Below are 27902 nucleotides of genomic sequence, written 5' to 3' on the forward strand. Positions count from 1 at the left end.
TGTTTTGTCCCCGGCAGTGGGGAGGGCTGCCTTCCTGCCAGTAGAAGGATGTGGAAGCCAAAAAGGGAGTCAGAAGCTTCTAATCCCGGCTCCGCCACTTGTCTGCCGTGTGACCTTGGCCAAATCACTTCACTGGGCCTCGGTTCCCTCATCTCTAAAATGGGAATTGAGACCGTGAGCCCCACGTGACAGGGTCTGGGTCCAACCTGATCTGCTTGCATCCACCCCGGCGCTTACTACGGCGCCTGGCACGTAGTAGGCGCTTAACAAACACCATACTTATCAATTATTACTTTTAACAGGCAGCAGGTAGAGACCGGGATGGTCTCTACCTGTTGCCGAACTGTACTTTCCAAGTCGGTGCTCTGCACGCCGTAAGCGCTCAGTAAATGGGATTAAATCGATACAAGTGAATGAATGAATGAATGCCCTGCACACTGTAAGCGCTCAATAAATACGACCGAATGAACGGTGCGGTGTCTCCCCGCCGCTTGCAACGACAAGGGGTGAGGGAGCCCCTCTCTTCCCTCCGGGTCCGGGAAGCCCCTCTCCTCCGGCCCCCCCTTCTTCCTAATAATAATATCGATGGTATTTGTTAAGCGCTTACTGCGTGCCAAGCGCTGTTCTGAGCGCTCGGGGAGATACAGGGTTATCAGGTTGTCCCCCATGAGGCTCCCGGCCTCAATGCCCCTTTTCCAGATGGGGTCGGTGAGGCCCGGAGAAGCCAAGTGACTTGCCCGGAGTCACCCAGCTGACAGGCGGCGGAGGCGGGATCGGAACCCACGACCCCCCGCCTCCTGAGCCCGGGCTCTCGCCGCCGAGCGGCGCCGCATCTCCGGATCGCTCCCCTCTTGGCGTCCCTCCTTCGGCCTTCCCCGGGGAGCCGGGCTCGCGGGCCAGAGGGGTGGAGGCCTCCCCGCTCCCCGGCCCGCAGCCGCCGCGGCGGTGCCCCCCGTTGCACGTCCCTGCCGTCGCCTCCGCTACCTGGGGTTTTGCTCTGAATTCCCACTTCTCCATTCCCCCCCGGGCTCCCGTGACGGCCATTTCGCAGAATGAGAAAGCGCGGAAAGAGGAACCGGGCCCGGGGGCTTCGACCCGCGCCGGCGACCCGGGCCCCAGGGATCCCCGCGGACGCCGCCCCCGCCCCCCCGTCGGACCCGCGGCGGGGGGAGCCCCCCGTTCCTGGAAACCCGGCGGCGGAGGGGCCGGGAGGCCCAGAGCGGGCCTGGGCCCTACAGGCCGGGGCGGCCCGAGGTCTGGCCTTCGACCCCCGCCCTCCGGTAGCTGCCCCGGTGCTCACCCCCTGCCCCGAGGTGGCTGGGGCCGGGTCTGCCCTCGCCTCGGCCCTCGCCCCCCGTCCTGAGGTAGCTGGGGTCCGCCCCGACCCCCGGCCCCGGCCCTGTGGTGGGCCGGGGTCACATCTGCCCTCGCCCCGGTGCCCGTCCCCTGCCCTGAGGTAGCTGGGGTCCGCCCCGACCCTCGTCCCCGGCCCCGACCTAGCTGGGGTCGGGTCTGCCCGAGGTCCCGCCCTCACCCCCTACCCTCACGTCGCTGAGGTCGGGTCAGACCCGTCATCTATTTAGTTGCCCGTCTCCCTGTAAGTTCATCGCGGGCAGGGAATGCGTCCGTTTATTGCTCGGCTGTCCCTCTGCCAAGCGCCGAGTTCAGCGTTGTGCACACGGGAAGCGCTCAATAAATACGACCGAATGACTGAATAGATGAATGCGGACCCCTGGAAGAAGACAATTTAACAGAGTGGGTGGCCCCCGGCCCGGACCACAACGAGCTTACGGGCTAGAGGGGAATCGACTGCCTGTCGATAATAGTAGTGATAATAATAACGATGCTATTTGTCAAGGTTTTACAATACTGTCCTAAGTGCTGGGTACAGTGCTTGGCACATAGTAAGCACTTAACAAATACCATGATTAATAGTATTATCATCACTAAGCTCCGGGGTAGAAACCAGACCATCAGATGCCCCACGTGGGACAACCTGATGACCCCGTACCTACCCCAGCGCTTAGAACGGTGCTTGGCACAGAGTAAGCGCTTAACAAATCCCATCATCGTCATCATCATCACAAGACTCAGTTACTGGCCCACATGGAGATTCAAAGTCTCAGGGGGAGGAAGGGACGGGATCTCATCCCCCCCCAGGCTAGGAGTCCGAGGACCCGAGTTCAAATCCTGACTCCTCCATCCGTCTGCTGTGCGATTTGGGGCAGATCGCTTCTCTCTGCCTCAGTCCCCTCATCTGTAAAACGGGGATTCAGGACCTCTTCTCCCCCTTATTCAGACTGGGAGCTCCATGTGGGACCTGATGATCTCGTATCTACCCCAGCGCGTAGGTGAGTGCCACGCACGGTAAACGCTTCACAAATTCCACAATTACTATTATTAGGATTGATCCACTCAATCAATCCGTCAGTGGGAATTATTGAGCGTCTGCTTAATAAATAATAATGTTGGTATTTGTTAAGCGCTTACTATGTGCCGAGCACTGTTCTAAGCGCTGGGGTAGACATAGGGGAATCAGGTTGTCCCACGTGGGGCTCACAGTCTTAATCCCCATTTTACAGATGAGGGAACTGAGGCACAGAGAAGTTAAGTGACTCGCCCACAGTCAGACAGCCGACAAGTGGCAGAGCTGGGATTCGAACTCATGAGCCCTGACTCCAAAGCCCGTGCTCTTTCCACTGAGCCACGCTGCTTCTCTTATTGAGCGCCGTACGGAGCACTGGGGAGAATAAAAAAGAAGAAGAAGACTTGGTCCCTGCGGCCAAGGATTTAACTACTGAATGGACTCCATGCACTGCCCAGCGTTTAGTACAGTGCTCCGCTCAATCAATACCACTGATCGATTGATTAACTGGTCGATGGGGGAGAAAGGCAGTCACCAGTGATTCACAAGTGGTTGCAAGAAGAAGAAGAAATCCAAAACAGGAAGGAAGGAGAGAAGCAGAGTGAGAGGCCTCAAATACAAAATCGAATGCGCGACTGCATGTTCTCGCTGAAGGCCGTGTGACCTTGGGCAAGTCATCTCTCCGCACCTCGGTTACCCCATCGGATTACGACTGTGAACCTCGCGTGGGATACGGACTGTGTCCAGAATAATCAGCTCTTATCTGTGCCAGTGCTCAGTACAGCGATTGGCACGTACTGAGCATTTTAGAAATACTGTGAGGAAAAAAATCGTGTTTGGCACATAGTAAGAGTTTAACAAATTTAAGGAAGGAGGGAGGGAGGAAGGGAGGGATGGAAGGAAAGGAAGGAAGGGAAGGAAGGAAGGAAGGAAGAGAGGGTGGGAAGGGAGGGAAAGGAGGGAGGGAGGGAAAGGGAGGAAGGAAGGGAGGAAGGGGAGGAAGGGAAGGAAGGGAAGGAAGGGAGGAAGGGAAGGAAGGGAGGAAGGGGAGGAAGGGAGGAAGGGGAGGAAGGGAAGGAAGGGGAGGAAGGGAGGGAAGGGGAGGAAGGGAGGGAAGGGAGGGAAGGGAAGGGAGGGAAGGGAAAGGAGGGAGGGAGGGAGGGAGGGAGGGAGGGAAGGAAGGAAGGAAGGAAGGAAGGAAGGAAGGAAGGAAGGAAGGAAGGAAGGAAGGAAGGAAGGAAGGAAGGAAGGAAGGAAGGAAGGAAGGAAGGAAGGAAGGAAGGAAGGAAAGGAAGGGAGGAAGGAAAGGAAAGGAAAGGAAAGGAAAGGAAAGGAAAGGAAAGGAAAGGAAAGGAAAGGAAAGGAAAGGAAAGGAAAGGAAAGGAAAGGAAAGGAATACTATCATTATTTAATGAATGAATAAATACATGCTAGAACACATTCCCTGCCCAAGAGACAGTAGAGGAACAGCGTGGCTTAGTGGCAAGAACCCGGGCTTGGGAGCCAGAGGTCCTGGGTTCTAATCCTTCCTCCACCCCTTGTCAGCTGTGGGCCAGTCACTTCCCTCCTCCGGGCCTCAGTGACCTCATCTGTCAAATGGGGATGAAGACTGTGAGCCCGATGACCTTGTATCTCCCCCAGGGCTTAGAACAGTGCTTGGCACATAGTAAGAGCTTAACAGATACCATCATCATTAGTGTCATCAGTAATATTAGTAGGATTCTCCCCGTTGGCGCCTGCCCGGCGCCGCCTGGCGGTCTGTAGGAGTCACTGCATCTCTTCTGATTTGGGGCGGGGGGCATCCGCAGGCCCCCCGGGCCCGGACCCTGGACCACGCCATCCCCCTCCTCACTGCCTATTTATAATAATCATAATAATAATAATAATAATAATAATAATAATGTTGGTATTGGTTAAGCGCTTACTATGTGCCGAGCACTGTTCTAAGCGCTGGGGGAGACACAGGGGAATCAGGTTGTCCCACGTGGGGCTCACAGTCTTCATCCCCATTTTACAGATGAGGGAACTGAGGCACAGAGAAGTTAAGTGACTCGCCCACAGTCACCCAGCCGACAGTGGCAGAGCTGGGATTCGAACTCATGAGCCCTGACTCCAAAGCCCGTGTTCTTTCCACTGAGCCACGCTGCTTCTCATAATAATGGTGGTATTGGTTAAGCGCTCACTCTGGGCCGAGCGCTTCAATAACGTTGGTACTTCTTAAGCGCTTACTATGCGCCAAGCGCCGGGGGAGATCCAAGGTGATCAGGTTGCCCCGGGTGGGCCTCACAGCCTTCATCCCCCCCCCCCCCCATTTGACAGATGAGGTAAGTGAGGCCCAGAGAAGCGAAGCGACCTGCCCCCAGGTCACCCAGCTGACAAGCGGCGGAGGCGGGATTAGAACCCACGACCTCTGACTCCCCAGCCCGGGCTCTTGCCGCTGGGCCACGCCGTAGCCCGGCTTGGGAGGGAGGGAAGACCCAAAAAACTCTGCCACCCGAGTCATTTTCCCTGATCAACTTCCCCAAAACTTCCCTAAACCTCATCTCTTTTCTTTTTTTGTGGTAACAATAATGTCGGTATCCGTTAAGCGCTTCCTACGTGCCGAGCACCGTGCTAAGCGCTGGGGGAGATGCGGGGTCATCGGGTCGTCCACGTGAGGCTCACAGTTGATCCCCATTTTCCAGCTGAGGTCACCGAGGCCCAGAGAAGCGAAGCGACTCGCCCACGGTCACCCGGCTGACGGGGGGCCGAGCCGGGATTCGAACCCATGACCTCTGACTCCCAAGCCCGGGCTCTTGCCACTGAGCCGCGCTGCTTCCCCATCTCTCCCCCACTTGAAAGCCTCTCTCCCCCCCGCCCCCCTTTTCTTCTTCTTCGTGGTATTCGTGAAGCGCTCGCTAGGTGCCGAGCAGCAGCGCGGCTCCGTGGCAAGAGCCCGGGCCGGGGAGTCCAAGGTCGTGGGTTCTAATCCCGACTCCGCCCCTTGTCGGCTGGGTGACTTTGGACCAGACACTTCGCTTCTCCGGGCCTCACCGGCCTCGTCTGGAAAACGGGGATGAAGACCGGGAGCCTCACGTGGGACGACCCGATGACCCCGGATCTCCCCCGGCGCTTAGAACGGTGCTCGGCACATAGGAAGCGCTCAACAAATACCGACGTTAAATACGACTGAACGACTGTGAGCCCCGAGGGGGACAGGGACTGTTTCTAATCCAATTATCTTGTATCCGCCCCCACCGCTTAGAATAGTGCCTGGCACATAGTAAGGGCTTAGCAAATACCATAATCATAATTACTATTATTATTATTATCATTATGAAGTGGGGAGGCCTCGCCCGGCAACCTCCTCACTCCGTCTCCCACCTCTCCACTTCCTCGGCGCGGAGGGGGGCGGGTGGAGGGGGCTCCGGGGACGCGCCGGGCTTCCCCCTCCCTCCCAGATTATAAAATCCTGGAGGGTGGGGATCTTGCCCGCCGACTCCGTCGTACCGTCCCCTCCCAAGCGTTTAGTACAGGGCTCTGCTCACGGTAAGGAGTCACTAAATAGCGCCGATCGATCGGTTGACGGTCCGGCCCCGTCGCCCCCGGTTTTAAGGCCGGGGGGGCTCGGGAGGCTGACGGAGAAGGGGCACCTCCAGGCGGGCGGCGGGAGCGGGACCCTCTGGGACGGGGAGCAAGGGAAGAACTGCCGCTGTGGGACCTTGAGCGAGTCACTTCCCTCCTCTGTGCCTCAGTTGCATCGTCCGGAAAACGGGGATTAAGACCGGGAGCCCCGTGTGGGACGGGGACTAATTATCGACTTATTACAGAAGCAGCATGGCACAGTGGGTAGAGCACAGGCCCGGGAATGAGAAGGTCACGGGTTCCCATCCTGACTCCGCCACCCGTCTGCCGTGTGGCCACGGGCGAGTCATTTCAATTCCCTGGGCCTCGGGTACCTCGACTGTAACACCTCATCCGCAAAATGGGGATGGAGACCGTGAGCCCCACTGGGACGGGGACCGCGTCCGGCTCAGTTTGCCCGTAACCGCCGCGGCGCCTAATCCGGTGCCCGGCACGCAGTAAGCGCCCAGCGAACACCGTCGGGACGGCAACGGGAGGGCCCGTAGGTACCGACGTTATTAAGGTCCACGGGGCTGATTTCTGTTTCCGTGTTGAGGTTTCCGGAGGTGGGAGGGGGACCCCGGCCGGGCCGGGACCAGCCAGGGAGGGCTCGGGCTGCTTCGCGGTCGCAGGACTGTCCGAGCGCTTTTTTAATGATTATTATTGGTTTTCCTTAAGCGCTCACTACGGGCCGGGCACCTCGCTAAACCCCGGGGGAGATACGAGCTAATCCGCTTGGCTCCCCGTCCCACGCGGGGCTCGCGGTCCCCATCCCCGTTTTCCGGTTGAAGTCGCCGTGGCCCGGAGAGGTCGGGTGACTCGCCCCAGGTCGCCCGGGGGGCAAGCGGAGGAGTCGGGATTGGAACACGGGCTCTTTCCTGGCTCCCAGGCCTGGGCTCTTTCCCCTTGTCGGCCGCTTTGCCGAAAACAATACTCGTCGTATTACAGGCTGAGTGCTTACTATGGGCCGAGCGCCGGGGTAGATTCGAGATGATGAGGATACTAACGATGGCATCTGTTAAGCGCTTACTATGTGCCAGGCACTGTCCTGAGCGCTGGGGGGGGGGGTATACGAGGTATTCGTGTCGTCCCACGTGGGGCTCCCAATCTTAATCCTCATCTGCCAGGTAACTGGGGCCCAGAGAACAATGAATAAGTATGATAATCGGGATACGTGTTAGGCGCCCGCTACGTGCCAAGCACCGTTCTAAGCACCGGAATAGACACGATTCCCACGTGGGCGATCGGGTCGGCCCCCGCGGGGCTCCCGGTCTTCATCCCCGTTTTCCAGACGAGGCCGCCGAGGCCCGGAGAGGTGAAGCGGCTGGCCCAGGGTCACCCAGCCGGCGAGGGGCGGAGGCGGGATTAGAACCCACGGCCTCGGACTCCCGGGCCCGGGGGTCTTTCCAGCGGGCTTCGACAAGGGTGCGGAGGTTTCGAAGGTCTGTGGTCAGTGCCGCCCGGCAGGGTGGGGAGGGGGAACCCCGAGGCCCGAAACAGTCACCCGGAGGCCGGCTGGACCCGTCGGGGGCCGGTCCGCCGCCCCCGCGGCCGTCCCACGGGAAACCTAGGGGCCGGGCCGGGGGGCCCGTCCCTTCCCCAAATAATAATAGTAATAACGATATCCATTAAGCGCTTACCGTGTCGAGCGCCGTCCTAAGCGCTGAGGCTCACACGCAGGCGAGACGACAGCCGGGTCACGGCGCGGCGACCCAGGGTCGGCTCCCCGCGGCGGTCGCCTGGGCCGCCGTCAACCGACCGGTCGCTCCGCCGTATTTACCGGGCGCCCGCCGTGGGCACGGCGCTGACCTAAACGCTCGGGAGGGGACGGTAGAACGATAAACGGCCACATGCCCCGCCCGCGATGAGCTTACGGAGGAGCGTCGTGGCTCGGGAGAAGGAGCCCGGCCCCGGGAGTCGGAGGACGTGGGTTCTGATCCCGGCGCCGAGGGACCTCGGGCGGGGCGGTCGACTCCCCCGGGCCTCGGCTTCTTCATCTGCGAAACGGGGATTAAGACCCCCCCTCCCTCCGACGTAGGCCGTGAGCCTCCCGCGGGACGGGGGGCTTAGAACAGGGCTCGGCACACGGTGAAGCGCTTAACAAATACTGAAAAAAGAAAAAGCAGGCCCAGGCCGGGCAAGGGGGAAAGACGGCGGGCAGGCTTTCCGGCCCCCCCCCCCCCGGCGGGGTCTCCGTCCTGAACGCCCGACTCTCGGTCCCGGGGTTCCCCCGCCGTTCTCTCTCTCTCTCTTTTGGTATCCGTCAAGCGCTCGCTATGTGCCGAGCGCCGCGCTAAGCGCCGGCGTCGACACGAGCCGATCGGGTCGTCCCCCGCGGGGCTCGTAGCCTTCGCCCCGTTTCCCGGATGAGGGAACCGAGGCCCGGGGCCTCGCCGAGGTCACGCGACCGTCGAGCGGCGGAGCCGGGATCCGAAGCCGGGTCCCCCGGGGCCCTACCCGTTAGAGCGCACGGCTCCTCCGTTCCCGAGGGCGGATGGCCGGTCCCCCCGTCGCCCTCCCGCCCCGTCCGTCCCGCGGCCCCGGAGGGGAACCGCTCGCCGGTGACCCCCCCAAGCTAGGGGAAGAGGAAGTGGAGGAAGGAAGGGGGCGGGTGACGGTATCGGTTAAAAGCCGGCGGTGGGAGAGAACCCTCACTCTTCTGGGCCAGAGGCGGCGGAGGGGATGTGAGGCTCCGAAAGCGGGCCGGGAGGAGGGGAGGGACAGAGAGGGGCACGGACCCCCCGGCTGGGGGGGGACCCAGAAGAGGAGGAGGGGCGGGAGGAAGACGGTCCAGCCGGTCCTCGGTGAGTCCGCTCCTCAGGACCTCACGCCCGACCCTCGACCCCTTCGGCCACCGGGAGCCCGGGCCCCGGGACCTCACGCTCGACCCTCGACCCCTTCGGCCACCGGGCCCCCGGGCCTCTCCGGCCCTCCGGCCCCAGGGCGGCGGACCCCTCCGGCTCCGGGCCGCGGGGAGAGTCGACCCCGGGGGCGGTGAGTGTGGGGGGGGGGGGGCCGGATCGCGGGTGGAGAGTCCGGGCCCCGGAGTTTTCTGACCGTCCGCCGGTTTTCCCGTCAGCTGCCCCGGCGTGGGAAGGAGATGGAGGGGCCCCGGGCCGGCCCGGCCCGCCCACCCCCTGGTCTCCTGCTTTTCTGCTGCTGACCCTCGCGGGGGGCCTCGGCTCAGGTAGGCTCCGATGCCCCGCACCCGCCGGTCGCCCTCCCCGTCGCCCCTCCGCTCGGGCGTGCCCCCCGCCCGTCCCCCGCCTCCCCGCTTCGGGCGGGGAACCGGGGCGGGGATGCCCCTCGCCCGGGAGCCGCCCGGGGGACGCGCTGGCCACTTCGCCTTCTCTAGCGGGATCTGGTACGCTGAGGGCGGCGCGGCTCTAGCGGGCAGAGCCGGGCCGGGAGTGGGAAGGCCCCGGGCCCTCACGCGCGCTCCATCGCTCCTCCGTCCGTTCGACCCGGGGCCGGAGTCGCTCCGCTTCCCGTCCCCTCGTCTGGAAGACGGGGATCGAGAGGGCGAGCCCCGTTGCGGGACCCGGGGACCGCCGGTCGACCTCGTCGGCTTCCGTCTCCCCGGCGTTCAGTACGGCGGCCCGCTTAACGGGTAGCGTTTGCCGCCAGCTCCCCTCCCGTACGTAGCTCCCTCTCTAGAGCCTCCTCGGACTCGCTGGGAGCTTAAATCCACCCGTCGGGTGTATTCACTGAGTACTTCCTGTTGCGCACAGCTCCGTACTGGGCGCCTGGGAGAGGACAACGCACTCTGCTTTGCACACAGTGGCCATCGCGCCCTGCCCCCCCCGGACTCACAATGTCGGGACACCGGGGATTTACAGAAATATCTCTCAACTCCCCCGGACAAATCGTAGCAGTCGGGGGCGTTGGTTGAACGCTCGCCGTTCTGAGCGCCGGGGTAGTTGGAACATTCGGATCGGACACGGTCCCCGTGGCTTCGCCGTCTACAAGGGACCCCCGTCTCTCGGGGGAGGGAACCCGAGGCACAGGGAAGTTAAGCGACTCGCCCAGGGTCACCCAGCGGGCAGGCGGCACAGCGGGCCGAGGGGCTCCGGACGGGCCGCTCGAACCCTCTGGGCCTCGGCCTTCTCCTCCGGAAAACGGGGATGCGACGGACCGGTCCCTTGCGTGGGACAGGGACCGCGCCTGGTCTCATAACCTTATACGGACTCCAGCGCTCGGCCCAGAGCAAGTGCTTAATAGAGGCTGTTATTATCATTCTTATTATCATCAAAGATCAAGAAGCCCAGGCGGAGGGCTTCGGGAATTAGGGGGAAGGGGCAACGGGGCTGGTCTTTTCACTTTCTCCGGAGGAGGCGGCCCGGGGCGGTGGTCCGCAACCCCGGCCCGGACGAGCGGAGGGGCGGGGGGGCCGGGGAGTCAGAGGGATCCGGGTTCCAATCTCGGCTCCGCCGCTTGACCGCCGTGTGGCTTGGGGCGAATTACTTCACTCCCTGGGCCCCGGTTACCTCATCTGTTCAAGGGAGATCAAATCTTACTCCCTCCCACTTAGACGGCGAGCCCCACGCGGGACAGGGACTGTGACCGGCTCGGCGGTCTCGTAGCTCTCCCGCTGCCCGGTACGGTGCTTGCCGCGTAGTGAGCGCTTACTAAAAACCGTATCTCATCATTCCTAACTTAGGGGTGGTGCTGGGCGGGGGGGGGGGCGGGGGAGAGATAAGGAAAGGAAAAGATATACCGTAAGTTCCCGCCCCACCTAATAATGACAACCGCGGTATCTGTTAAGCGCTTACTACGTGCCAGACACCGTACCGAGCGCTGGGGTGGATGCAGACGGGCAGATGAGGTTGGACGTATCCCCGTCCCGCCGGGGCCACCGGTCCAACTTCATTCGCTCATTCACGGCGCGGCTCGGGGGCGGGAGGCCCGAGCTCGGGAGTCGGAGGTCGTGGGTTCCAATCCCGCCTCCGCCGCCTGTCAGCTGGGTGACTCGGTCGCTTCACCTCTCTGGGCCCCGGTTCCCTCATCCGTCGAATGCGGGTGAAGACCGTGAGCCCCACGTGCGCCGCCGCTGGGCCCGTAGTAAGCGCTTAACCAACACCAACGTTATTATTATTAGAACGGTGCCTGGCCCATAGCAAGCGCCTAACGAATACCATTCGGAGGGCTTACTGCGGGTAAAGCATTGTACCAAGCGCTCGGGAGAGAACAAGGAAACGACAGACAGACACATTCCCTGCCCACGGCCAGCTCACAGTCTAGAAGGGGAGACAGACGTTCATATACATACATAAATAAATGATAAATATATATATATACGTGTTGTGGGGGTGGGAGGGAGGATGAATGAAAAGAGCAAGTCAGGGCGACGCAGAAAAGGAGGGAGAGGAGGGTGGCTTCCGCCTCCAGGAGATCGATGGCCACTGTGTGCAAAGCACTGTACTAAGCGCCTGGGTGCTCTGCACCTAGTAAGCGCTCGATAAATACTATTGAATGAACGGATGCGTGAAGCACGGGCCCAATTTAACAACGATGGTATCTGTTAAGCGCTTCCTATGTGCCGAGCACTGTTCCGAGCTCTGGGGGAGATACAGGGTCACCGGGTTGGCCCACGTGGGGCTCGTGGTCTTCCCCCCCATTTTCCAGACGAGGTCACTGAGGCCCAGAGAAGTGAAGGAGGAGCGGCGGAGGCGGAATCAGAACCCACATCCTCTGACTCCCAAACCCGGGCTCTTACCACCGAGCCCGGCCGCTTCTCTAATTCGCTGCCCTTGAACCGAAGTCTCGAGGTGGGATGACCGGGGGCGGCCGGGGGCGAGGACCACGTCCTCCCTCCGTGACCTCTGCCCCCCGTCCGGCCCCCCACACCCGGACCCGGACCTCCCTCCCCGCCCTGCCCCCCCGAGAACGTCCGGCGGGCGGGGGCGGACCGGAGACGCCTCCCCTTTGGGAGTAGAAGTGGTGTGGCCCGGTGGACGGAGCCCAGGCCCGGAGTCAGAAGGACCTGGGTTCTAATCCTGGCTCCGCCCCGTCTGTTGGGTGTCCTCGGGCGAGGCGCCTCAGTTCTCCGGTCCTCCGTTCCCTCCTCTGTCAGAGGGGGATTAAGAGCATGAGCCCCACGGGGGAAAGGGACCGGGTCCAACCCGATCACCTTGTAGTTGGAAAAGGGCCTGGTTCACCGGCAGCGCTTCGGCGCTCAGTACGGTGCTCAGCACGCAGTAAGCGCTCAATAAATATGCCCGACTGAATGAACGAATAAGAAAATGCCACAGTTTTATTATTATTATTATTGTTATGCCCCGACGGTGGGCCGGATACCGTACTGAGGGGGACGTGAGACGGTAATAATCGTCGTCACGGTACCTGTCACTAGGTGCCGAGCGCTGTCCTGAGCCCCGGGGGAGATACAAGGTTATGAGGTTGTCCCAGGTGGGGGCTCCCAGTCTTCCCAGTTCCGGGCAGAGAAGTTGAAGCAGATCGCCCGAGGTCACCCGGCAGACGAGCGGCGGAGCCGGGATTGGAACCCACATCCCTCCGACGCCCAAGCCCCGGTCTCTTGCCACCGAGCGACGCCGCTTCCCTCGCGGTCGGGTCGGACGTAATTCCTCCTACCGACGGGGCTCTCTGTCCGAGGGGGAGGAGGACGGGTATCGACCTCCCCCTCTTACGGACGGGGAGACCGAGGCCCAGAGATCAATCGGCCGGCGGCGTTTATCGAGCACTCGCTGTGGGCGGAGCACTGTACCGCTGCATCGCCGTGGCGATTACCGTGATGCCGACGCGGCGCGGCTCGGTGGAGGGAGCCCGGGCCCGGGAGTCAGAGGGATGCGGGTTCTAATCCCGGCTCCTCCATCTGTCTGCTGGGTGACCTTGGGCAAGTCACTTCACTTCTCTGGGCCTCAGCGACCTCATCCGGAAAACGGGGAGGAAGACCGGGAGCCCCAGGTGGGACGATCTGATGACCCTGTATCTACCCCGGCGCTTGGAACAGGGTTGGGCCCAAAGAGAGCGCTTAACAAATACCATAATTATGATCACTGCGCAGAACGCCGGGCTAGATACTCGGGAGAGCGAAAGACCGTAGACTTACCCAAGGTCACCCAGCAGGCAGTGAGCCTCGGTCCCTTCATCCGTCTACCCGTCCAGGTACGCCATCTACGCGATAAAAAGAACTGCGGCGTCGGTTAAACCCTTGCCGGGCGCCGGGCGCTCTAATAATCGCGATGATTATGGCATTTGTTAAGCGCCCACTGCGCGCCGGGCACCGTTCTAAGCGCTTGGACGGACACAGATAAATCCCGCCCGGCCCCTGCCCCACCTGGGGCTCACGGTCTCCATCCCCATTTTACAGATGAAGTAGCTGAGGCCCAGAGAAGTGAAGCGACCCGCCCGAGGCCGGGCAGCGGACATGTGGCGGAGCCGGGATTAGAACCCACGACCTCCTGACTCCCAGGTCCGTGCCCCGGCCACTACGCCACGCCGCTCCTGGGCCCGCCGTGCCAGGGGAGGAGGCCAACGGGCGGGTCGCGGTGTATTCTCCCGAGCGCTCGGCGCAGTGTCCTGCGCACCGTGAACGCTCGGCGAATGCAACCGACCGACGGGCCGGGGGAGGAGGAGGAAGGCGAGGGTTAGGTCTCCCTCGCGGACGGAGCGTCGGCAACGTCTTCGCCGCGGGTGGGGGGGGGGCGACCGGCGGCCGGTCCCGCCTCGGACTCTGACTCTGCGGGGGTGGCGGGGGGTGGAGCGGGGGCTTCCCGGAGGAGGGGGGCGGCGGCTCGGGATCTGCCGGGCGGCGACGGGGCTGCGGACCCTCGGGCGGAGGCCGGCGAACCGAGGCCGTCCCTCCCTCCCGGCTGGGTCCGTGGTCTCTCCGGAGCGCTCACAAGAGCCGAACCGAGAGCCGGGGTAGACACGGGCTAATCGGGTCGGCCACGGTCCCCGCCCCCCGAGGGACTCACCGCCTTCATCGCCATTTTCCGGATGAGGAAAGCGAGGCCTCGAGAAGGGACGCGCCTCGTGCCCCGGCAGGCAAGAGGCGGAGCCGGGATCAGCGCCCGGCTCCTCCCGACTCCCAGACCCACGGGCCGGCCCGTCGGTCACATCTACTGAGCGCTCGCTGGGGGAGCGCCACGTAACGACGGGCGGATTCCCCGCCCGCAGGGAGCCGACGGCCTAGACGGGGAGCCGGACGTGAACGGAGGGAGACGAACGAGGGACGCGGGCGCGAGTGGGCGGGGGGACGGAGAAAGGGAGCGAGTCCGGGGGACGCAGAAGGGAGCGGGAGAAGAGGAGGGCGCGGTCGGGGACGAGGCCACGCTGCTTCTCTATCCCACGAGGACCAGGAATCCCGGGGGCCCGTGGCCTCCCGCGGGGGCTTCGGCGACCGGAGGGGCCGGAGAGGAGCGCGGCCTGGTAGGCGCGGGCCCGGGAGGCGGAGGACGCGGGTTCCGATGCCGGCTCCGCCGCCCGCCCCCGTGTCTCCCGTGTGACCTCGGACCGGTCGCCTCGCTCCTCCGTGCCCCGGCTCCCTCGTCTGTAAAACGGAGCTTAAGAGCGTGTGGGGCCGGGGACCGGGCCCGACCCGATGAGCTTAATGATAATAATAATAACGCTGGTATCTGCTGAGCGCTCGCCACGTGCCGAGCGGCGTTCTGAGCGCTGGGGGAGACGCGGGGGAATCGGGCCGTCCCACGTGGGGCTCGCGGTCTTCATCCCCATTTTCCAGACGGGGGAACGGAGGCCCGGAGAAGCGAAGCGACTCGCCCGCGGTCACACAGCCGACGGGCGGCGCAGCCGGGATTCGAACTCACGAGCCCTGACTCCGAAGCCCGTGCTCTTTCCACCGAGCCACGCCGCTTCTCCATCCGCCCCCGTGCCCGAAGCGGTGCTCGGCCCATAGTGAGCGCGGAACGCGTACCCTCATTATTAACGGGGATCTCTGAGCTCAGAGGGGCGGGATCGGGGCGAGCGGGCCGCACCGATCTGGGGTGCTCACCCCTCCTCCTCCCCCTACCCCCGCGTGGGGGCCGAGGGCCCGGAGAGGTGATCCGCGGCCCCGAAAGGGCCCAGCGTCACGGGACCGGGGGTTGGCGGGTGGGCCGGGGTGCCAGGAACTCACCGGGCGGCCTTGAGACCCTGAGCCGGGCCAGGGTGACGTCAGAGGGGGTTTCCAGGGCCCCGGGGCGACTCGCCCGGGCCCGGTTTTGGTTCCTCTGTGATTCAGCCCCGGGCCGGGACGCGGGGCACCCTGGGACGGTGTTTGCCGGGGGCATTTCTGGCGACGCCTCCGCGCTCCTCTTCGGCTTCCCAAGCTTTCGGTTGTGATTTCGGGGTCCCGGGGGGGGGGCTTCCTTCCGGAGAGCGGGGGCGGTCCCCGGGGCTCGGGCGGTCCTAACTGCGGTCTCGGTTAGGCGCCTCCGACGCGCGGAGCCCCGAACCCGGTCCTGGCTTCGATGAGGTAGAGCCGGGGCGGGCGCGTTCACCGCAGCACGCGGGGGACCGCGGCCTGCCGGTCCGAGGAGGGCGGGTGTCCGGTCCCCGTTTTACGGACGAGGGAACGGAAGCCCGAGGAAGCCAAGGGACCCGCCCGAGGTCCCAGAGCGGGCGAGCGGCAGGGCCGCGATTAGAACCCGGGTCCCCGGACCCCCGGGCCCCGGGCTCTTTCCACTGGGCCGTGCCGCTTCTCCACCCGTGGCTCTCCCGGGCCCTGTACGGTTCGATCGGTAGTACTTCCCGAGCATCGACTCTGTGCAGAGCACTGTGCTAAGCGCTCGAGAGAGGACAGAACAACCTCAAAGCCTCGTCGAGGGCCCGTCTCCTCCAAGGGGCCCTCCCTGACCAAGGCCTCCTTTCCTCTTCTCCCGACTCGCTCCCTTTATTCATCCCCCCCCTCCCGGCGCCACGGCGCTCGTTCATTCAGTAGCATTTATTGAGCGCTTACTGTGTGCAGGGCACTGTACTGAGCGCTCGGAACGGACAGCCCGGCGACAGATAGAGACCGTCCCCGCCCACCGCCGGGCTCACGTGTACGCATCCGTCATTTACGTATTCCTCTTTACGTCTGTCTCCCCGTCTGGGCTGTAAATTTGTGCGGGCGGCAGGGAATATGTCTGTTTTATTGTTATACTGGCCTCTCCCAAGCGCTCAGTACGGTGTTCTGCACCCAGTAAGCGCTCACTAAATGACCCAACGGACGTCCTTTATTTATTTCCAATAATAATAACGTTGGTAGCGGTTAAGCGCCTGCTAGGCGCCGAGCACCGTTCTAAGCGCCGGGACAGATCCGGGGTCATCGGGCCGTCCCACGTGAGGCTCACGGTTAATCCCCATTTCACAGATGAGGGAACCGAGGCACGGAGAAGTTAAGAGTGACTCGCCCACGGTCACACAACTGATTTCTACTAACGTCCGTCTCCCCCTCTAGACCGTAAGCTCGTCGTGGGCAGGGGAGGCGCCTGTTTATCGTCCTGTTGTGCCCTCCCAAGAGCCTGGTACAGTGCCCCGCGCACAGTAAGCGCTCGGTAAATACGACCGACCGAATGACCGTGCGGGGAGCTGGAGGATCGGGCCCTCTCCCTCCCGCGGGCAGTTCCCCGCGCCCGCGCCCCCCACCCCCCCCGGGGTTCTGCGGGGCTGCCGTGGCCCCTCCCCAAGTCCCCGTCCCGTCCGGTGTCCTCGACGCGTCCCCCGCCCCGGGATCGCGCTGGGAGAAGTCGGTCTCCTCCCGGTTCCGCCTGCCGGGTGACCTCGCGCGAGTCGCTTCACCTCTCTGGGCCTCGGTCCCCTCATCCGTCAAATGGGGATCAAGACGGGGAGCCCCACGGGCTTGTGGGTGGTTGACGAATATCGCTGTCATTATTATTATTATTATTGCTATTACTCGCCTGCCCCCTCTGAGCCCCGTGGCCAACTCCTCGCCGCCACGGGCTGGCGGGGGATGGGGCGGGGGGGGTCCGAGGTCCAGAGGAGTTTCCCGTCGTCCTTCCGGGAAAGAAACCGAAGCGGGATGAGCCAGCTGCTCCCTCTCCCACCCCCGCCCCACGGGGGCGAGCTCAAAAACATTCCAGATCCGTCTTCTCTGCCCCGTTCCTGTAGGGCCTTGTCCCTCATCCCGGGGTCTCCGAAGGTCCCGATCCCCCCCCCCCCCCCAATCCGGCCGTCCCCGACTCGACTGCATCTATTGAGCGCTCACCGGGTTCGGGGTGCCGTAGCGGGTGCCCGGGAGAGAACGACGGAGCGGTAGGACGGACGCTTTTCCCACCCACGTGGATCTTCGGCTCAGTGGGAAGGGCCCGGGCTTCGGAGTCGGAGGTCACGGGTTCGACTCCCGGCTCTGCCACCTGTCAGCCGTGTGACCGCGGGCGAGTCGCTTCGCTTCTCTGGGCCTCGGTTGCCTCCTCTGTAAATGGGGGTTAACTGTGAGCCTCCCGTGGGACGGCCCGATTCCCCCGTGTCTCCCCCAGCGCTTAGAACGGCGCTCTGCGCGTAGTAAGCGCTTAACAAATACCCGCGTTATTATCATCATTATCTTACAGTCTAGAGGGTCCCGAGGGAGGGCCGTGATCCCCCCCCCCCCCCCCCGGTCCCCTCATCCCGGGATCCCCGAGATTCCCACCGACCCCTTCTCCTCCCGGCCCCTCCGCCCCGTCCGCCAGCGGCTTGGCCCGGTCGGAGAGCCGCGGGTTCCACCGTCTGCCCCTCCGCTTGTCCGCCGGGTGACCCCGGCCGCGTCGCTTCGGTTCCCTCACCCGTCGAAAGGGAGCCCCCGGCGGGACGGGGGGGGGGGGGAGGGCGGGTCCCGCCCGATCTGCCCGTATCCGTCGTCGTTACCGTCGGCTCCGTTACCGTGTGTCGCCAGCGTGCCCGAGGACGGTGGCCCAGCGGGTGGGCGAAGCCGCCACCCTCTCCTGCTGCTTCGGCGTCTCGGAGGACCAGCTGGCCCAACACCGCATCTACTGGCAGAAGTACGGAAAGGTGGCGATGGCCGCTTCGGGCAAGCGGTACATCGACGTCGAGTACGAGAACCGGACGGTGTTCGACCGGGCCCACAACCTGTCCCTCATCATCCTGCCGCTGCGGGTGTCCGACAGCGGCCCTTACGAGTGCATCGTCCAGAAGAAGAAGGAGGGTCACTATGAGCGGATCCACGGGGCCGAGGTCAAGCTGGAGGTCGTAGGTGAGTGGCGATCTCTCCCCGCCGCCCCCCGGCCGCCTTGCGAGCCTTCCCGAAGGCCCGTCTCCTCCGAGAGGCCCTCCCGGACTAAGCCCCCCCTCCCCTCTTCTCCCTCTCCCTTCCGCGTCGCCCCGAGGCGCTCCCTTTCTTCGTCCCCCGGCCCGGCCCCGCACCGCTTCCGTCGGCGCGGCGCCCGGGCCCGGGAGTCAGGAGGTCGCGGTTTCTCCTGGCGGCTCCGCCGCCCGCCTGCCGCGTGACCTCGAGCGAGTCACTCGGCTTCTCTGGGCCTCGGTCGCCTCGTCTGGGAAAGGGGGACGGAGAGCGTGAGCCCCACGTGGGTCAGGGACCGCGTCCGACCCCGATTCGCTTGGATCCAACTCGGTACCCGCTGCCCGGGGTTTAACGGTGATAGTCATCCTTAATTGATCTGTCTGGATGTCTGCCTCCCCCACGCTAGACCGTAAGCTCATCGCGGGCAGGGGGCGGGTCCGTTTCCTGCTAAATCGTCCTCTCCCAAGCGCTCGGTACAGTGCGCCGCGCGGAGTCAGCGCTCGATAAATACAACCGAATGAGCGAACGAATGAAGCCAAGGCCCGGAGTCAGAGGGAGCTGGGTTCTCACCCCAGCTCTGCCACCTGCCTGCGGCGGGACCTGGGGCAAGTCGCTTCACTTCTCCAGGCCTCAGTCCCCTCACCTGGAAAATGGGGATGAGGGCCGTGAGCCCTACGTGGGACAGAGACCGTCCCCGACCCCCCCCCACGACACTGAATCTCCCCCGGCGCTTAGAACAGTGCCCGGCGCGGAGTGGGTGCTTAACAAATGCCACGGTTATTGATGTTATTATTAGACGCTCAGCAGGCGGCGTCAATCGTGTGACTGGAACGGCCCCAGGATTCTGCTGAAGCTTGGCTGGGTCGAGCGGTAGTTCCGGGCTTAGAGAAGCGGCGGGGCTCAGCGGCAAGAGCCCGGGCTGGGGAGTCAGAGGTCATGGGTTCGAATCCCGGCTCTGCCGCTCGTCAGCTGGGTGACTTTGGGCGAGTCACTTCCCTCCTCTGGGCCTCAGTGACTTCGTCTGTAAATTGGGCATTAAGACCGTGAGCCCCCATGTGGGACAACCTGCTCACCTGGTATCGCAGTGGCTACAGCACAGGCCTGGGAGGCGGAAGATCGCGGGTTCTAATCCCGGCTCTGCCGCTTGTCTGCCGTGTGACCTCGGGCAGGTCACTTCACTGTGCCTCGGTTCCCTCATCGGCAAAAAGGAGATTCAATACCTGCTCTCCCTCCTCCTTAAAACTGGGAGCCTTCTGTGGGATTATCTACCCCAGTGCTCAGTACGGGGCTTCATACAGTAAGCGGCCTAACACGTGCCACGACTATCACAGGAGGGAAAGAGAACGGAAAGAGAGGTACGAATGGTGAGATGGTGGAGAGGGTCCGTGGATTCACACATGGGTGCCACGGATGCCGCGAATACGCAAGGAATGAGGTGGGGTCGGGAGAAGGAGATCTGGGGTGAAGAAAATGAATTAGGGAAAGCTTCCTGGAGGAGGAGGGAGAAAAGGAAAAGCAAAGGTGGGGAGGAGGAGGAGGAGGAGGAGGAGGAGAAGAAAAGGGGTGAGAGGAGAAGGACGAGAAGCAGAGAGGGGGAGGAGGAGAAGAGAAGGACGAGAGAAGGAGGAGGAGGAGGAGGACGAGAGATAAAGGAGGGGAAGAGGAGGAGGAGAAGAAAGATGAGGAGGAGGAAGAGAAAGGAGAAGGAAGAGGAGGAGGAGAAAGAGAAGGAGGAGAAAGAGGAGGAGAAGAATGGAAAGCAAAGGCGGGGGAGGAAGAGGAGGAAAAGCAAAGTGGGGGAGGAGGAGGAGGAGCACAAAGAGAAGGAAAAGAAGGAAAAAGAGGAGGCGATGGAGGAGGGGAAGCAAGAGGGGAGAGGAGGAGGAGGAGGAGGAGGAGGAGGAGGAGGAGGAGAAGAATGAGGTGGGTTTTCAGGAGGACTTCAAAGGCCAAGAGAGCCGCGGTCTACTTTCAAGCGTGTAATTCAGGTCCATAGCCGCCGAGAAGCTGCTCAAGTGGAAGGGGGCGTGAAGGAAGGTCAGAATCCTGCATGAGCCAGCGGGCGGGCCCAGGTGCCCGCCTTCGTCCCTCTCCCACCCCAACTGACGCCTCCTCCGTCTCCTCCCCAGCCGACTTCTCCGAGCCCGAGATCTCCTGGGTGGTCGAAGAGGCGGGGCCCCGCGGGGTGACCTTCACCTGCTCCTCTCACGGCGGCTCCCCCAGGCCCCGGCTGCTCTGGTGGGTCGACGACACCCCCCGGCCGGGCTCCAACACCAGCGTCTCCCAAGACCCCCGCAGCGGGCTCTACGGCGTCACCGGCCAGCTGTGGGACAACGGGACCTCCCGGGTCCGCCTCGTCTGCCTCGTCAGGTTCGGCGCCTCGCAGGTGTCCCGGAACCTCACCTGGAGCCCAGGTGAGCGATCGATCCGTCGGTGGCATTTACCGAGCGCTTACCGTGCGCAGAGCACCGTACTGAGAGGAGAGGACGAGGCGACAGAATCGGCAGGCACGTCCCCCGCCCACGGTGAGCTTGTAGTCTAGAGGGGGGACTGTGTCCAACCCGCTTCGCTGGTCTCCGCCCCAGCGTTTAGTAGAGTGCCCGGTCCATAGTAAGCGCTTGACCGCAGTTGTCGTCATCGTTATTATTATTAGGTGTCCCGAGCTCACCGCACACGGTGAGCGCTCCATAAATACGATCGGCCGAATGAATCCCCAGCCTCCCGGCGTCCAACAGGTCGTCTCGGGAGCTCACTGGGGGCCAAGAATGCGTCCGTCCGTGGTTACGCTGTACTCTCCCGAGAGACTGCGAGCCCCACACGGGACACCCCGATCACCCTGTATCCACCCCAGCGCTTAGAACAGCGCTCGGCACCTCGTGAGCGCTTAACAGACGCCGTAATGATAATACTAATGCTACGTGCAGGGCGCTGTGCTGGGTACTTAAATGTCAGCCTGTTGAGAATCGTACTCGGTTCCCGGTGACCTAGAGGTGGAAGACACGATCCCTGTCCGCCCCAGCGCTCAGCAGAGTGTCTGGCACACAGCAAGCGCTTAACAGATACCGCAATTATCATTATTACCCTCAAAGGGGTAACCGTCTCCCACAGGGGAAAGACTAATTTGCGGAGAGGAGAAAAAGAGGGTGGAAAGGTGGATCGGGGGATAAATAACTGGGAGGTCCGTCAGGGAGGAGATATGGTTTCTGTCTTGCCTTCTACGCTTTAACGGGAAAGGCCCGGGCCCGGGAGTCAGAGGAGCTGGGTTCTAAAGCCGGGCCCCGCCACCTGTCTGCCGTGTGACCTCGGCCGAGTCACTTCACCGCTCCGCGCCTCCGTCACCTCATCCGTAAAAGGAGGATTTAGCCCGAGATCCCCACGTGGGTCACGGGCCGACGGTCTTGTATCTACCCCGGCGCTTAGTACGGAGCTCGACGCCCAGTAAGTGCTTATCATCCTGGTCCTTATTCACTCGAGCCTCAGAGAGAGACGCTTGGTTTCAGGCGGGACCGGGATTAGAACTCAGATCCCGACTCCCGGGCCCCTGGTCTTTCCACTAGGCCCCGCCGCTTCCCTGCCGGATGTGAAGCGGGAGGGAGTTGGAGGCGGGAAGGAGGGTGCGAGCGAGGGAACGGTGACGGGAGCGCCGAGAACGAGAGGCGGCGGGTATGTCGGCTGGAGAGGAGCCAAGGGTGCGAGCTGGGGCGTAGTGGCAGAGGAGCGAGGACGGGGAGCGGGGCGAGGGCCGACCCAACGCCCGCCAGCCGCCGATGGGGAATTTCCGTTGACGGGGAGAGTCTCTGGACGCCGGGGGCAGGGAACCCGTCGCCCAACTCCGCTGGATCGAGCACGGCGCTCTGCGCTCGGGAAGCGCTCAGTAAATACCGCAGACTGACCGAAAGCATCGCGGGCGGAACGGCCGACGGGAGAGCAGACGCCGCGGCGTCAGACTGGAAAGGGGAGGGACGGCCACCTGAGGGCCCGGAGAAAGAGCGACCTGCCCATCTCCTACGTGGACCGACCCATCGATCCGTCAATCGATCGTATTTATCGAGCGCTCACCGGGCACAGGGCCCTGCGCTAAATGCTGGGGAGAGGACGGTACAACTATATAATAACGATGGCATTTCTTGAGCGCTCGCTGTGCGCCAAGCACCGGGATGGACACAAGGTAATGAGGTTGTCCCACGCGGGGCTCACCGTCTTCCTCCCCATTTTCCAGACGAGGGAACTGAGGCCCGCCCAAAGTCACACGGCCGATAAGCGAGGGGATCGGAACCCACGACCTCTGCCTCCCCGGCCCGGCCTCTTTCCGCCAAGTCCCGCGGCTCCTCTATAGGACAGACACATTCCCTGCCCACAGCGAGTTTACAGTCTAGAGGGGGGAAAGGGCTTTAGTGTCGATAGACGACGGATCGGGACGTAAGCGGCGCGGGGCCGGCGGGGGCGACGAATGGAGGGAGCGAGCCGGGGCCACGCCGGAGGGGAGAAGGGGAGGGCGCAGTCAGGGAAGGCCTCTTGGAGGAGACGTGCTTTCAATCGGCCTTCGAGGGCGGGGAGGGCGACGGTCCGGCGGCGACGGAGGGGGAGGGACTTCCGGGCCCGAGGCGGGATGCGGGCGAGGGGACGACACGGACGAGAGCCAGACGACGGCGAGTGGGGTGGCGTTAGGGGAGCGGAGCGCGCCGGCTGCGTCGCAGCAGGAGAGCGGCGAGGCGAGACCAGAGAGGACGAGGCCGGGACCGCCTGAGCGCCGACCGCGGGCCGGGCCCCGCACCGAGCCCTCGGAGGGGACGATGCCGGACGGGCTACCCGACGGCCTCCTCCGTCTCCTCCCCAGCCGACTTCTCCGAGCCCGAGATCTCCTGGGTGGTCGAAGAGGCGGGGCCCCGCGGGGTGACCTTCACCTGCTCCTCTCACGGCGGCTCCCCCAGGCCCCGGCTGCTGTGGTGGGTCGACGACACCCCCCGGCCGGGCTCCAACACCAGCGTCTCCCAAGACCCCCGCAGCGGGCTCTACAGCGTCACCGGCCAGCTGTGGGACAACGGGACCTCCCGGGTCCGCCTCGTCTGCCTGGTCAGGTTCGGCGCCTCGCAGGTGTCCCGGAACCTCACCTGGAGCCCAGGTGAGCGATCGATCCCTCGGTCATTCCATCGACGGGGCCCGGGCCGGTCGCATCGCTTCCCCGGGCCTCAGCGACCTCATCTGTCGAATGGGGACGGAGACTGCGAGCCCCAAGTGGGACAGGGGACTAGGGACCTGATTCGCTTGCATCTACTCCAGCGCTTAGCACTAGTGCTTGGTATATAATGAGCACTTGACAAGTATTATTATTACTATTAATAATGGCATCTACTGGGGGTTAATAATAATAATAATAATGATGATAATGTTGGTATCTGTTAAGCGCTTACTCTGTGCAGAGCACCGTTCTAAGCGCCGGGGGAGATACAGGGTCATCGGGTCGTCCCACGTGAGGCTCGCGGTTAATCCCCATTTTCCAGATGAGGGCACCGAGGCCCAGAGAAGTGAAGCGACTCGCCCACGGTCACTCGGCTGACGGGTGGGGGAGTCGGCATTCGAACCCTTGACCCGGGACTCCCGAGCCCGGCCTCCTGCCACTGAGCCACGCTGCTTCTCTGTGGGCCCCGTGCGGGACCCGGACCGCGGGCGCCTGCGTCATCTTGCATCTACCCCGGCGCTTAGTACGGTGTCTGGCCCCTAGCGTTTAACAAGCACCAAGGTTGTGATGATTATTATCATCGTCATCACTGAGCGCTTCCTGTGTGCAGAGCACTGTACTAAGAGCTTAGGAGAGCACAACACAACAGAGTTAGCCGTCACCCTCCCTGCCCACGCCGAGTTCACAGTCGAGAAGGGGGCGTCCTCCGAAGAAGAGATGGTTTGGGGCGCGACTTGGCTTAAGCGACTCGCCCAAGGTCACGCCGCAGGGGAACAGCAGAGCCGGGATCAGAACCTAGGCCCCAGCTCTTTTTCTTTTTTTTTTTTTTGAACGATATCCGTTAAGCGCTTCCTACGTGCCCGGCACCGCGCTAAGCACTGGGGTAGATCCAAGCCGATCGGCTTGGACACGGTCCCTTTCCCGTTCGAGATCTTAATCCCCATTTTACGGACGAGGTAACTGAGGTCCAGAGAAGTGAAGTGACCGAGGCCCGGGTCACCCGGCAGAGCCGGAACTAGAACACAGGTCCTTCTGCCTCCCGGGCCTGGGCTCTAACCATCAGGCCGCGCCTCTTCCGGCTCGTTCTCCTCCGTCTGTCCATCCCGTTTAATGAGCGCTTAACTTCTCTGCGCCTCGGTTCCCTCATCTGCAGAATGGGGATGAAGCCGGTGAGCCTCACGTGGCACAACCCGATGACCCCGCATCTCCCCCGGCGCTCAGCGCGGTGCTCTGCCCACGGGGAGCGCTTAACGAACACCGACGTCGTCATCACGGTGTGCGGAGCGCCGTACTAAGCGATTTGGAGAACGCGCAAGGACGCTAAACAGACACGTTCCCCGCCCGCGACGAGCTCGCAGTCGTTCTCGTAACAACGATAGTGGTGATAAGGGCATTTTTGAAGAGTCCGCTCCGTTCTAAGCGCCGGGGTAGATACGAGGTCATCGGGTCGGACCCCGTCCCGTCCCTCAGGGGGCTCCCGGTCCCGGTCCCTGTTTTGCGGATGAGGAAACCGAGGCCCGGGGAAGCGAAGTGACTCGCCCGAGGTCTCTCGACCCGGGGGTCCGACCGGGGCGGAGGGGAGCCGGCCCCGGGGAAGGAGCAGGCCTCGGGGAGGGGCGTCGGGGTCCGGACGGAGCGGCCCGCGGGATCTGGGGGGACCGCAACTCACGTTCCCCCTCTTCTCCCTCCAGACCTCCCGAGAGCAAAGCGCTCCCACGCGCTGGTCCTGGTGCTGAGCGGGACGGTGGCGGTCGTCTGCGTGGTGGCCGCCGTCCTGGCGGCCCGCTACCTGTTGAGCCGCGGTGAGTCCCCCCGCCCCGCCGGGGGGCCGCGGACGGCGGTCTCCCCCGAGGTCGGCTGTGAGGGCGGTCCGGAAACCAAGGAGAATAATGATAATCGGGGCATTTGAGTGCTTCCTACGTAATGATAACGATGTCGGTATTTGTAAAGCGCTTACTCTGTGCGGAGCTCTGTTCTAAGCGCCGGGGGAGATACAGGGTCATCGGGTCGTCCCACGTGGGGCTCACGGTTTTAATCCCCGTTTTCCAGATGAGGGAACCGAGGCCCAGGGACGCGAAGCGACTCGCCCACAGCTGACAAGTGGCAGAGCGGGGCTCCGAACCCACGACCTCGGACTCCAAAGCCCGGGCTCTTTCCACCGAGCCACGCTGCTTCTCTAGGTGCCGGGCGTCGTACTAGGAGGAGGCAAGAGGCCAGGCTTGGGAGTCAGAGGTCGTGGGTTCGGAGGCCCCCCCCCCCCCCACTGGTCTGCTGGGTGACCTTAGGCAAGTCACCTCACTTCTCTGGGCCTCGGTCGCCCCGTCTGTCCGACGGGGATCGGGACCGTGAGCCCCAGGTGGGACGACCCGATCACCCGCATTCACCCCAGCGCTTAGAAGAGTGGTCGGCACATAATGCCGTAACCGTCAGACGAGGAGATCGAGCCGGGCACCGTCCCCGCCGCACGTGGGGTTCCCCCCCCCCCCCGCTCTATCCCCGTTTTACGGATGAGGGAACCGAGGCCCAGAGAAGCGAGGTGACTCGCTCGAGGTCACCCGGCAGATGAGTGGCGGAGCCGGGATTAGAACCCGCGACCTCCGACTCCCAGGCCCGGGCTCTCGCGCCCACTTAGTACGATACCTTCAGACTCCCGGGCCCGGGTTTCATCCACCGTGCTGCTCTGTGACCCCGGAGAGCGAGACGGGCGGGGTGGAGTTAGAGAGGAGTGGGGTCTTCCTCTCCCGTGGAGGGGAAACGGAGGACGTGGGAGAATTTTTTTTTTATTTATCATCATTTATTTTTACGCCGTTAAAGCGCTTGCTTTGCGCGAAGCACCGTTCCAAGCGCCGGAGGATTGAATACCGTCGATTCTGACCCGTTTCTCGGGAAGAGAACTGGGGTGTTATTTATTCTAAGAAGAAATGGGACTCAAAGGGCAGGGGGGAGGGACACCAAACCCACCGGGGAATTCTGCCTCGTGTTCCCGGACGGTGGAAGAAAGCAGGTCACGGAGTCGTCGGCTCGGGGCCCGGAGAGGGACCCTAAAGGACGCCTGCAGGAGGGGCGCCTGTCACCTAATAATGATAATGATGATGATAATGATGAGACTGGTGAGGGGCTTCCTATGTGCCGAGCGCTGTTCTAAACACTACGGTAGATTCGAGTTTATCGGATTGGACACAGTCCCCGTCCCACAAGGGGCTCGCCCTCTTCACCCCCCATTTCCCAGACGAGGTCCCCGAGGCTCACAGGAGTGAAGCGGCCCCCCCGCCCCCCGAGGTCGCACAGCGGAGACCCGTGGGCCCAGCCGCGATGAAAACCCAGATCCTCCCGACTCCCAGGCCCGGGTTCCGTCCCCTTATTCATAATGTCGGTATCTGTTGAGCGCTCACTACGTGCGGGGCACCGTTCTAAGCGCCGGGGGAGATACCGGGTCATCGGGCGGTCCCACCTGAGGCTCACCGTCTTAAGGTGACCGAGGGCCAGAGAAGCGAAGCGACTCGCCCACAGTCACCCAGCCGACAAGTGGCAGAGCGGGGGTCCGAACCCGTGACCCCCGACTCCCAAGCCCGGGCCCCTCCCACTGAGCCGCGCTGCTTCTCGGCCTCTCGTCCCAGGGGCCGGGGTGAGGTGGACGAAGCACGCCGGGGGCCTCGGCCCGCCCCGGTCTCCAGCCCGGGCCTCCCAGGCCACCCCGACGACCAAAATCCCAGTCTCGTTCCGGAAGTCCACGGATACCACCGGCTCGGTTTCCTTTTTTCCCCGCAGCCCACAAGCCGGCGGGGCCGGGCCCCAATTCCACCCACCTCGAGCTCCTGGAAGCGGCGCGGGAGTCCAGGACCGGGACGGCGGCGGGATCTGGATGCGGAGAGCCCGAATGAAGGTATTTCGCTTCCGCCTCGACCCCGGTCACAAGCCCCCGGTCAAACGGTGGTATCTACTGAGCGCCTGCCGCGTGCCGAGCACCCGGTCCATCCAGCGATCCAACTCCTCGAGTCCTTACCGCGGGCGGAGCACCGGACCTCGGTACCCGGAGCGCTCGGGAGCTTCCCTGGGCCTCAGTTCCCCTTTCTGTGAAACGGGGATCGGGACCGTGACCTCTCCGTGGGGCGGAGACTGCGTCCAATCCATCTATCGCGCGTCTACCCCGGTGCCTGGAACAGTGCCTGGCACCCATCCATTCATTCAGTAGTACTCATCGAGCGCTTACTACGTGCAGAGCACTGGACTGAGCGCTCGGAACGGACAAATCGGTAACGGACAGAGACGGTCCCCGCCCTTTGACGGGCGCGCGGTCTGACCGACGGGCTTACAGTCTAGCAGGCACTTATCAAACACCACCGTTATCCTTATCATTATCCATCAGTCGATGGTATTTACCGGGCGTTTGGTGTGTATTAAGATCCTGTAACAAATACGACCATCGTTATCGATCGATCCATCGGGTTTATTGAGCGCTAAGAAGTCGGGAAAGTGTCAGTCATATCGCTTCTAATAATAATAATAATAATAATAACGTTGGTATTTGTTAAGCGCTTACTATGTGCAGAGCA

The 27902-nt window shown here is 63.1% G+C and overlaps 2 protein-coding genes across 6 annotated transcripts in view; one reads left to right on the top strand and one right to left on the bottom strand.

Moving 5' to 3' along the window:
• Positions 1-17280, bottom strand: part of LOC103166923 (protein ADP-ribosylarginine hydrolase) — a 45228-nt gene extending 27948 nt beyond the window's left edge. For 2 of the 5 annotated variants that reach the window (XM_029081402.2, XM_029081407.2), the window contains exons 1-2: positions 17139-17280; positions 13038-13102 (exon numbers count right to left, since the gene is read on the bottom strand). The gene's annotated coding sequence lies outside the window, so the exon portion shown is untranslated. Of the gene's footprint in view, positions 1-7608; positions 7699-13037; positions 13103-17138 lie in introns of those variants that run through there. The other 3 variants (XM_039914311.1, XM_039914309.1, XM_039914310.1) reach the window with 3 other exon arrangements.
• Positions 1053-27531, top strand: CD80 (CD80 molecule). Its single transcript, XM_029080949.2, has 8 exons — positions 1053-1364; positions 8911-8962; positions 9048-9155; positions 17805-18122; positions 20300-20584; positions 23008-23292; positions 25041-25151; positions 27118-27531. The coding sequence occupies exons 1-8, from the start codon at positions 1053-1055 to the stop codon at positions 27228-27230; spliced, it is 1584 nt and encodes a 527-aa protein (XP_028936782.1). The 3' UTR covers positions 27231-27531.
• Positions 27532-27902: the final 371 nt, after the last annotated feature.

Source organism: Ornithorhynchus anatinus, chromosome 16 (genome assembly GCF_004115215.2).
Source record: "Ornithorhynchus anatinus isolate Pmale09 chromosome 16, mOrnAna1.pri.v4, whole genome shotgun sequence".
NCBI lineage: Eukaryota > Metazoa > Chordata > Mammalia > Monotremata > Ornithorhynchidae > Ornithorhynchus > Ornithorhynchus anatinus.

Bases quoted from the DNA above. Each gene is read 5' to 3' on its own strand.
- CD80 (XM_029080949.2), top strand. From the start codon at position 1,053: ATGAGAAAGCGCGGAAAGAGGAACCGGGCCCGGGGGCTTCGACCCGCG. The intron at 8,963-9,047 runs GTGAGTGTGGGG...TTTTCCCGTCAG, and splicing joins GAGAGTCGACCCCGGGGGCG to CTGCCCCGGCGTGGGAAGGA. The intron at 9,156-17,804 runs GTAGGCTCCGAT...GTGTGTCGCCAG, and splicing joins CGCGGGGGGCCTCGGCTCAG to CGTGCCCGAGGACGGTGGCC.